The sequence below is a fragment of the Larus michahellis genome, chromosome 8, assembly GCF_964199755.1.
Source record: "Larus michahellis chromosome 8, bLarMic1.1, whole genome shotgun sequence".
Classification (NCBI taxonomy): domain Eukaryota; kingdom Metazoa; phylum Chordata; class Aves; order Charadriiformes; family Laridae; genus Larus; species Larus michahellis.
The window spans coordinates 411,811-423,032 of NC_133903.1; the positions used below are offsets into that span (position 1 = coordinate 411,811).

The window sequence follows — 11,222 nt, forward strand, 5'->3', positions numbered from 1 at the left end:
ATCACAGCAGATGCTGCCGTGGTGCACGGAACGATCTCTGGGGAAATGCTGGATGGGATCTGCAAGAGATCCCCACAGGATGATTTGGGGCTGTCTAAAAGCTGCAGTGAACTTCTGCAAACAGACTGGTTTCACTGACAAAAGGAACTATTTCATCCCGCAGATTGTTTTGTCAAGCAGGGCTATTTCACAGCAGACTTTTTCTGCACCTGCTAATTGTCCACTGGAGTTAGGATAAAAAAGCACTTTCCTTAGTATTTAATTTCCTTATATATTAATTTAGTATGCTTTAATTAAAATACACTCCCTGATCAAAGTGAGAGAGTTGTAATAAACAAATTGGGATTGACATTGGTAGCATGATTTAAACTATGCAGAGTAATCAAACCTTGCTGCAAAATTAATAGGGCAAAGGCAGAAACAAACACAAGAAGGTTCATTGTCTAGGAAACAGGATACCTCTGAATGAGAGACGTGTCCTGTGGCACTACCAAAAGAATAGCTGAGAGGGGTTTCAGCGTGTGCAAGAACAGGACAGAGGGGATAGCTTCTTAAAGTCTGATGTTTAAATTTTTCATCATCCATCAGTTTGAGTCGCTCCTGTTACAAGACTGGAGTTAAGTATTGGGACAGACTGAAGTATTGCAAGAGGCTGTTGAAAGATGTTTTCATAAAAGAGTACCTTGCTGATACATGAGATTAAACAGTCTGAAAAAAGCGTTCGTATTTATCAAATGTTCATATCTGTAACTCAAGCCGTGGCAGAGAACTTTTAAAAAAAAAAAAAAAAAAAAAGAATTAATTCAAACTCGGTAAGAAAAAGGTGTGCAGAAAATAAGTGCAGCTGCAGACGAACCCTTGCAATGAAGGAAAGGGAGAGAAAACCTAACAAAGTCATCTCAGGGTCAGCGTGAAGTTGGCCAGTGGGGCCCTCTGTGTCATTTGCTAAAATCGGGGGCTAATCCCAGTGTACGAAGCTGCAATGTGTAGAGCAGGGCATCCTCTAGTGTCCCAGATTAATTAACTGTTTCACCTGGGGTGGGGTGGCGCTGGGGGCCGGGCAGGGCCAGGCTGGGTGCGGGGGCAGGAAATCCCCTCTGCGGTCGGTGCGGTGCAGCGCGGGGTGAGCAGCTCCCGCGGGGGACGCGGCTGCAGAAACACCCCCGTGAGCGGGACCTGCTCGGTCGCTGCTTCCCCGTCGCACCGTTGCAATGTCTGTCCTTGTCCTTTGGGAACTAGACGGAAAGCAACAAATTCATGTCATGCAGGACAACAGTGAGATTGTCAGTCTTTTCTGAGGAGAGACAGTGAAACCCTGGTGAAAAGCTCCAGGTATCCCTTTAGTGCCGTCCAGATAATTTATCCTTCGGTGATCTTTACGTCACATGGCACAGGGCAGCAGGGACAGCAAGAGCTACTGAAACACATATTTCCATAGAATCTGTTTCCTAGCTGGTGGAGAAAAATTGACGGTATGCTTTTCCTGAGCGCACAGATGACAGCTTTGATCCGTCCAAGTGAAGCAGCACGGCCTTGAACTCCGCTTCCCAAATGTGTCGCTTTCCCTCCGCTTCAGAGGGGCGTCCTCGCCCTTTGCAGTGACGGTGGGGGGGACACTCCCTCACCCCCTGCCCGCGGCCCCCACGCTGGCACCAGCCGCCCTCCGCTTGCAGGGACCCGCCGGTGGTCACCCCGCCGGCATCCTCGCGAGGTGGACACAGATCAGGGTTTGTTCGGAGCTTCTTTACTGTTGGCTTTTTCACACCCTCTGTTTCTTTTCTATTTTGTCTCTGTCTAAAAGGATTTGATTTTTTGCTTTAACAAACTGCATTTAAGTAATATTTAGGTGGAAAGTGGCTTAGTAAACAAACAGGGCTACTAGGAACAAATTAGAACAGCTGCTTGGTAAAAGGTAAATAAATCTGGCTGCACAGGCACACTCAGTGGAGTTGTAGCTGCATAAAAGATAGATCTATCCTGGAAAAACATCCAAATTAAAAAAATTGGGAGCAAGAACTTTTAGATCATTCTGATCTCTATCTGTATGCCATATGTGTACTCTCTGGTTTATAGCTATGAAAGTTTTGGGTGACTATTGCCTTGTGACTCTGTTCTTTTTATTTTCCTTTTCAATCCAAATATCTTCTGATTCTAATAAACGCTAGAAGAAATGTCCAGACTTTTGAAGATATGTTTCTTATTGATATCAGTGACTTGTGCTGAGATTACACGCAGTCAGAACTCCGAAGGTAAGACCAGAACTCCTGTTTTGAGTGGATGGAAAAAGCTATGTGTAGTGAAATAGATGCAGTAGTGTTTAGTAAGTAGGACCGTATTCTCTGCTCTCGTGCCTTCATGGAGCTATGCCAGCAAAGAATTTAACCAAGATTGCTTATTATTTAATAGCCTTTTATTTTCACTGTTTTTCTGTAAATACATTAAATCAAAACTGCATTAAATGCTTATAAATAAATTCTATGTGTACATATAATTTCAGTGCATACAATACATATATTTTTGTATAACACAGTTGAATGGTAAAACATTAAATCCACTTTTAGTAACGGGATGATCTTTTACAGATTTGCCACCGTTATTACAGAAAGCTGTGGTTAGTATTTTTATTTGATCTCTCTACTAACATTTTATATTATAATCTAAAAATAATAATTTATTACATATATTTGTAATTTTTTCCTTAGGAGGAAGTAATAACTGGGAAATATCTGAATGGTAATGTAGAAAATTGTTCCCACTTATGCTTCTAAAAGGAATTAAAACTCAATATCTCACCATAACTTTTTATGTTCCATTTTTCATATGTAGCCCTCCTTGATATTCTTCATTTTCAGAGGTAATGTATTACTCTTACCATCTTGATTTTCGGTATTATCTTGCACTTCAGATATGATCTGTTTCATTTCCACAGAAACTGGAACATTATGGATAGAATGAAATTGGCACATATGATTGCTTTGATTTAGATCTCCTGTGAGGAGTATTTCCTCTTAACAAGGAAAAAGCTGTTTTTCACAGTAAAGCAAAAAACATGCATAGAACGAGGCTGAGAATAAATATGTGCTACAGTTTTCAAAAGTTTTCATAATTAACTTGTTCATATGTTTCAGAATGGCGTCTTAAGGAAATTAGGTGCAGTTCCAGCTTTCTGTCCATCTTCCTCTTTCAGTCTTGCTCCATCCCCCTTCCATCCCCCTTCCTCCAGCTCCTGGCAACTTTTGAATTATTTGCTAATTTTGTTTGAATTTGAAAGAGCAATATAAGCCTCAAAGGCAATTCCGCTCCTACTCCTATGTTTTGAGAAAATCAATGGCTGTATAAGAAGATATGTTGAAATTAAAGCCTCTGCGGAGGGAAGGGCGGCAGGCGTTGGTCACTGTGCTTTCTTCCTACAAGCAGATCAGAACAGGCATAATGGGGTGCTAGGACACACTCCTGTAGCTCCGGGCCAGCCGCTGCACAGCTCGTCTCATGCCTGGAGACGGTACTGACAGCAGCATGTTGGAAAATCGAGATTATTGTGGGTGGTTGTGGAGTTAGGTTAAAAAAAAGGTAAGTAATTCATTGTGCTCCTCATTGAACCACAGTTTTCATTGCGTTAAATAGGTCGTCTGTTAGTTGTCTTAGGCCAGAAAGCTGAATACTCCTGTCATTATGGTGTTAGTAACAGTGTTTGCTTTTCTCATTCTTGTTTTGTCTTGTAATCTGCTATTTTACATGTTATATTATTTTACTGGCATTGTTGGTCCTGTTTTCTGTTACAGTGCTAATGTCTGGACAACAGATACGCTTACAAAAGTCATGGCGTACTTTCATGCCCAGGACGTTATGTTTACTCTTAGCAGCCTGCAGGTTTGTGCCATTTAAAATGCATGAAAATTCTTGTTTAAAAAAGAATTTAAAAAGGAAGCTATCTCTGTACCAAAACCAGGTTGTCAATAATAGAGATAACTAACAGATCTACAACGTAGCTGATAAATAGGAAATGGGAATAGGGTTTTTGGTTGGTTTTTTCCCCTAAGATTGCAGGAGTATGCAAGGCAGAAATAATAAGAACGAAGATCTTTTTGCTTTTCCTCTGATGGAAAGCAGAAATTAGGAGTTTTCAGGCTCAGCCATTGCTTCTGAATTGAGCGTATACACATGCTCTTTCTCCCAGGTTGTGACCGTGGCTGTAGTTTGCAGTTTGTGACGGAATGAGAGGCTCCAGAGCATCCTACAGAACACATCCACTTTTTAAGGCTCCGCTGAACTCTGGTTTTGTACATTGTCGATGTGGAGGTGATACAGGAAGAAGTTGTTCCTTCTCCCTGGTCGCTGTGACAGGTTACCAGCTGGTTTAAGTGGAGCTGTAGCCCCTCATCACAGCTCGACCCCCTCCCTCCGCCCCGCACACTCGGGGGAAGGGAGGTGTCACACGTGCCATCTCTGTGCCTCAGGCGATCCCAAGAGACCAGGGCCGTGCAGCTCCATGGCACGCAGACCTTCTCCCAAGCTCCATTTCGCTGCCCTAGCTCATCCAACCCTACAGGAGACTGATGCTGCCGCGTCCCGTTCCATTAGGCTTGTTAACAGTTTAGGGCTGTGATCAGGCCTGGACCCCTGGGCAACAAGGACCCAACTATCTTCATATTCCTTGGTGGCAATGCACGCTAAGCAAAGGCAACAAAGAACCGTTTCAACTCAAATTCCAAACCAATTCTGAAATAATTCTGTCAGGAATTAGAAGGGATCTTACTCCAGCCTGATGCTAATGAGCCTTGCAGTGCGTTCTGTTCCGACGTTATAATTCCCCTTAGATTTTCAAAACGGGCATGAGATTGTTAGCTGGTGATGCAGTTTGATGTGAGAGACAATATTTTTGCCTTACAACCTGGTACAGGCTTTTCCTCCCATCTGATTGCACATTTCCTTCCTTTTTTTAAGTAATAATAATATGCACACAGTATCTGATTTTTTTGGAGCTCATTAAAGGGTTCATTTTCACAGCTCTGCTGTGTGAAACAGAAAAGCATTATTACGCTTGTTTCATGAAGTCAGAAACTGAGGCATCCTTGTTAAATGGCTCACTGGCGAGGACTCGCTTATAAAGCCAAGAACAGGATTCAAAAATTATTGTCTTTCAGTGTTACATTTAGATTATTTTGGTTTACAGTTTGTGTTGAGCATAGTTATTCTAGTCATTGACAACACAGGCAATATGGGAGCTAAGGACTTATCTCTCCTTAAACAGAGATTTTCAGGGAGTAAAAAATACCCCCACTACAATAGTACAATTTTTATCTATATCACGCATATTTTTCTATACTTCAGATGTCCATAAAAAGTTACCTGAAGAACCTTTTATACCAGCCTAGGCAACTACTGTCTGAATTTCAACAGCTTGATCAGCAGCAGTTCCAAACTGCAATGAAGTATCTTTTCAACAGCAGAAAGGACCGTCTTGTAAGTCGCTTTGCACTTGTGAAAAATAAAAGCTGCCGTCGATGGTTTGGGTAAACAGGAAGGGGCTGGACCGGGGGCCTTGCGGTGCGCCTCAACCAGTTACTTTGCTGGCTTGGATTAGATTCCAGGAGCCCCGCTCCGTGGGTTGGACTTACTTCATTTAATTCTTGTTGTCTAAGAGTTTGGTGCCAAGTCCAAGTCAATTGTCTGGATTTTCTCCGTAATGAGTGGAGAGAAACGCATCTCCAGGGAGCGATTTACCTTCCTGCGCAAGTGCCTGACGTAGGTAGGACCAGTTGTTCTCAGGGAGCATCTGCCTCTCTTCAGTGGCTAGAAAGAGAGCCAAGAGGACTAAAGAAGGTGAAATTAGCTTGTTAATTAGTTATGGAGCGTACAAGCGGATTGTTTGTTAGGCAATTTGGACGGGAGGCAGCATAACACATCTGCTTGCCTCTGGTGCGTTCCCTGTGTGACCCATCTTAAAAGCCTCACTGAAAGTCAGCGAGGGGCACCGGGGAGGTCCCTGCCGCAGGGGCGACGTCCACGGTTGGGGTGGGATCTGAGCCTAGTGTCTGGCAGCTTGGCATCTTCCCCGCCAGGAGGAAGGGCCTCCGGCCTGGGAATCACAGCGGGGAGATGAATGTGGGAGAAAGGGAGAGCGTCCCCCTGACGTGGGGCAGCCACCCAGAACGAGCGCGGTGTCCACCCCTCGCAGTGCTTGTGCGGCGCCTGCTGCCGGAGCTCACGGGCGGGCGTGCAGCAGGAGCCGGTGCAGCACAGCACAAGCCCTTTCAGTAACTGCGGATTTTGTCTTCTCAAACGGCATCCCAGTCCTCCTGGGCCTGGTGATGTGTGAGCGCATCGCCAGGCTCCGAAGAGGCTGTCCTGGACACGCGACTTGTGAGAGGAGGACCCTCGTAATCCATCCCCAGCCAGGGTGACGTTGTTCCCTGGGCTCGGTTCTTTGATGTTGCCCCGTCTTCTGGAGGGGATGTTTGTGGTAACGGCTGCAAGAAATACTGCATGGGGGAAGGTCTGTCCTAGAGATGTCTGCATCCTGAATTATGTATGAAATAATACCTGTTCAATCCCGATATCCTTTCATTTTCCAAGTAGCTAATTCTTTCATGAGAGCACACACTATAACTTCAGCCATTTGGATTGTTTTTCTGTTTTGCGCTTTGATTTTATCAAAACATTTAAGCTGGTCTCTGGCCAACGTCAGAAAGGAATTATCTGAAATAATGCCACAGACAGTATTTTGCATCTTATTTTTTGTAGAAAGCTTTCTGTCAGGCCTCAAAATGAACAATATGTTGAATATTTATATTTTGAAAGAGCTGTTCAATAAATAAATGTATTGAAAGAGAAATTCTTTTAACCCTTTGTTGCTTGCAGGAAATGGGAAATATTATTCTTGACTGGGATAAGACGAGAGAGAGAATTTTTCAAAGCCCAGGAGTAAACAGGACCCTGTTCCTTATAACACTGGATAAATGCTTTTTGGCTCTGAGTGCTTTGGACTGCGTGGATATCCTAAGCCAGGTTTTGCGTGTGTCAGTGGTGAACTATCTCCAACCTGATGTCATTGGGAGCCTCCCAAATGTTCTGCAGGAGGATGCCTTCAGAAACTTGTAAGCCATTTATTTTCCAGACACAATTAATACTATGTAGTATTTGCTGACTATATATGCTTTTAAAAAGAGGTTACTATATGGTCTCCATCTATTTTCCAGATGCAGCTTTCTGCTTATGTGTTGCTGTTTCTAAAAACACTTGTCCATGTGTGTCATTTAAAAAGAAAATAGTTAACTCATTAGTGAACTAACATGCCCTTGTATCACTTAGATCAACAGTATTCAAGGACCTCTATGACAAAACCTCAGCAAATACACAGAGAGCTCTGTACGGCTGGATGAAGCAGATGCTACAAAAATCCTATAACATGAGTGGTACGTTATGCACAAAGTATTTTCTTCTTGCTTATCATAAGAGAAAAACAGTCAGCAAAAGGCATGACCGTTATATTGAATTGTTTCCCAAATTTAACACGTCTGTTTAAGAGTAACTGTCTTGAAATACCTTTGCTCCAGAATACAGCAAACATCACATATTTGTTATTCGCAGCAAATATTTCTCCTAAGATGCTTGCTCTTCATCTCTTCTGCACAGAGCTGTACACAAAGTCTCTGTACTCCAGCCCTTTTTCGAAGACTTAAATAGGATCCAGTGGTCAGGCGCTCTGCACAGGTGTTCACTTCTGAGCTCCTGTTCAGACTAGAGAAGTAGATCTGTCTCACAATACATTAGCCAATGCATGGTTTAAAAATACGAAAGAAATGCAGGATGTTGTGAAGGTTCTACTGCACATGGCACTGACTCAGTCAGAAGCAGCACAAGATAAAGTTAATTAATTCTGATTTTATGCATTTTACCACATCTGTTTGCCTTGTTAAGGTGTCTTAAACAGATGTGCCACAGCTGGGACAGTGCGGGACAGGCTCCACGAGGGGCTGTGAAGTGGCAGCGGCACTGAGGCATCAGGGCCAGTGCTTGGGTTTCACTGAACACGCCGGCAGTGCTGTCATGGGAGTGCTTTAGACTTCTAGATGTGTCTGTTCTTCCTGATTTCCCTGGAAATCAAAGGCAAAATGCCCGCTTGCTTCACTGGAGCTAAATCTGGCTCCCGAGACTTGTGCTGTTTCAAAATATCAGAGTAACCCGTTAATTGGTGGAGCAGTTCGTGGCGCTGCAGAGGTGGTATTACTGCCAGCGCGCTACCGGGGCAGTGGGATGCAGGACCTGCCTGATGATACGCAGCAGTCCTGGGAAAACCCCACGGTGTCAGGCGCCTGGGGTTGTGTCTGAAACATTAGTGACCCCCCAGTTTGTAAAAGATCACCCAGCTGAGGAGGGGCTGGCAGTCGCAGTGCCTCTCCCACCTCCTGGCTGCTGCTTCAGGCCTGGAGTGGTGCCGAGACGTCGGACACCGCCGGAGGCATCGGGAGAGGAATAATCAGCACCCAGTTGTGGTGGTGTGAACGCACCAGCCCTGAGCTGGCACGGTGGGACTGCTGCCAGCACCAGGGCTGGCAAGTCTAAAGCTCGCTCAGGTACACCTGCACACCACGGAGTGCAGGACAACAGAAGAGGCCTGAAACAACCTGATTTATTCACTTTTCCTTTATATGTGGGTAGCACCGGGACCACCTGGGAAAGGGATCAGCCCTTGTGCAGGCACATCTTCCTCCCTGAAGCACAGCAGAAAAGAAACTTGAAAGAAGACTCGTATTTGTGGTGCTTACGGGGCATTTCTGCTGGTTTTGGTGCCGGGGAGATGGTTGCTGTGTCTCTGTTGTGCCTGCAGAAACGCGGGGGGGCTTCCATCCTCCCCGCAGGGCCAGGCAGCCCCTGCAGCCGGGACACGGGGTGGGCAGCAGGTGACGTGTGGCTTCTATCTCTCGAGAGACAGAGACAAGACCTTTCAAGAAACTTCTTTGCCACTCAGCCAATTCTTGCATGTTTCGTATTAAAAACGTGGAGAAATTCAGAGATGAAGCATGCTTGCTGTTAGGCCTTGCAAAAAACAGCAAAAAACTGTAACTTTTGTATTAGAAATACAAAACAGCTTTTCTGGATCATGGCTACCATGGCTGGTAACTGCAAGTCTGTTCTGCCACCGTCAACATCCTTAAATCGGGATAGTTTTTGTTTAACTCTTCTGTCGTATCTTTCAGCTCTCTTAACATTCCTGGTAATGGGAGGTAATATCGCTGCAAAAAACGCAGGCTTGACAGACAGGTGTGCTGGGAGCGTCGTCTTGTCACAGCTAAGGAGCTTAGACCTGTGTTTTCAAAAAAATCACTTACTAAATGGGGTGGTTCAGCTTCTGGTATTTATAGGCTTTTTTTTCAGATAATGAAAACTCTGCAAAATGCACTGATAATTTTATTTTAGCAGAGTTGTATCAACATTGCTAAGGAATATGTTCAGAGGCATCATACATTGAGGCATCCAAATTATGACACTTTGGAGAAAAGAAACTGTCTTTTTGGCTCGAAGTACCCACCTAGTCCATAAATACTTTTTTCTCAGGGATATTTGAATCTTGGTTTCATTTTCAGTGCTTGGGAGAATGTTACTGAATGAATGACATTTTTATACTATTATGCAGTATTTGGAGTTTTTTTGTCAACCTATTTCCATATAGGTATATGAATGTTTTTTCATTTTCTCCATTATTGCTATTGCATGTTGCTGAAATTAGTGGTATCATCAATAATAATATATAAGACATATAAAGTGTTACAAAGTATCGTGCCTTCCAGGTGTTCTTAAATAATGTATTTGATTAGGAAAGCTGAATTTAAAAAGTGCTACTCCATATTTAATACTATTGGTTTAATTTTTCCTTTCCCATACTTGATCCATTTTCTGTTTCAACAACATAAAACATTCATCATTTTCATATGAGAAAATTTGAGACATTTGAATCACTATTTCATTTTCATTAAAGAATGTATGGGCTCATAAAAATGTGGTGCTAAAATCTAGCTAACGGAGGGAACCTGATTCTCTCTGCTAAGGATTTTTCTGATTTGCAGGTATTTTTTGATTATTTACCAATAACAATTTTCTGGGTACGATATATTTGAAAAATAATTACTTTCTTAACATTTTAGTGAGTGTTTATTTGTACAAAACAGAGTTCAATGAATCAGTTTCTTGGGTCAGTGCAGAAAATTTATGGATCTTGGGAAGATACATGGTCCATCTCCCATTAGAAGACATTCTGAAAATTGGTATCAATGAAGTAAGTAACAAAATGTGATTGAATGTATCATTGTCAAGTGATGTCAGCTACAAACAATATGAACACAAATGCAAACTTAAACATGAAAAAGAAGTTTTCATTTTTTAATATATAAATATATATATATATGATGTCCCTACCAATGGCAGGGGAGTTGGAACTAGGTGATCTTTAAGGTCCCTTCTAAGCCGAACCATCCTATGATTCTATAATTACTTAAATAGAAATTGAAATCAAATCCATTGTCAACCAAATATTCTTCTCTTTTTGGAATTTGAAAGTGCCTGTCATTAATATGTGATTATTTATCTGTATCAGACTTCTTTGACTTTCACTGAAAGATGGGGACCAATGATAGAAGACCCTCAAATTATTTGAGCGTTTGACAGGGAAACGCTCATTCAGTTTTGCCTTCAAAAATACTGTATTATCCAAATCTACCTTCTTTCTCTATGGCATGAATTGATTCAATTACTTTAGAGTGTCAAACGTATTTTATTGGATGTACCTATTTCGTAATCCTGATGCATGATTTTGTTTGTACTGGTCAGATAAGACTATTCATTAGCTACGACAATGCGACAAAGCAGTTGGACACCGTGTATGATATCACACCAGAGCTTGCACAGGCTTTCCTGGAAAGAATAAACTCATCAGGATTTGATATGAGAAATGCTTCAACTGTCTACAGGCAAGGCTGCTTTTCTTTTTCTTTTATGGCTGTTTATGGAGAGAATGAGTAAGTAAGGGGGAAAAGAGAGGGGCAATAAGCAGCTGGTGAAATTGTGGATATGGCATAGCTTTTTCCTTCCAGCAGGAAAATCTAGGCTGAAATCCAGCCCTGGTTAGCAACAGTGAAGAATTTCTACTTCAGGACTTTTTGGAGGTGTGCCCAATTAGCTAATGCTTTGTCTTGTGCTCCACAGTGAGGAGTTGTAGGAGAACT

The 11,222-nt window shown here is 42.8% G+C and overlaps 1 protein-coding gene across 1 annotated transcript; it reads left to right on the plus strand.

The window, feature by feature from the left end:
• The first annotated feature begins 3,792 nt into the window (after positions 1-3,792).
• Positions 3,793-11,019, plus strand: LOC141747588 (otoancorin-like). The gene is made up of 7 exons (XM_074598073.1): positions 3,793-3,870; positions 5,332-5,463; positions 6,862-7,097; positions 7,312-7,431; positions 9,201-9,217; positions 10,170-10,276; positions 10,828-11,019. The coding sequence occupies exons 1-7, from the start codon at positions 3,820-3,822 to the stop codon at positions 11,017-11,019; spliced, it is 855 nt and encodes a 284-aa protein (XP_074454174.1). The 5' UTR covers positions 3,793-3,819.
• The last annotated feature ends 203 nt before the right edge of the window (positions 11,020-11,222 follow it).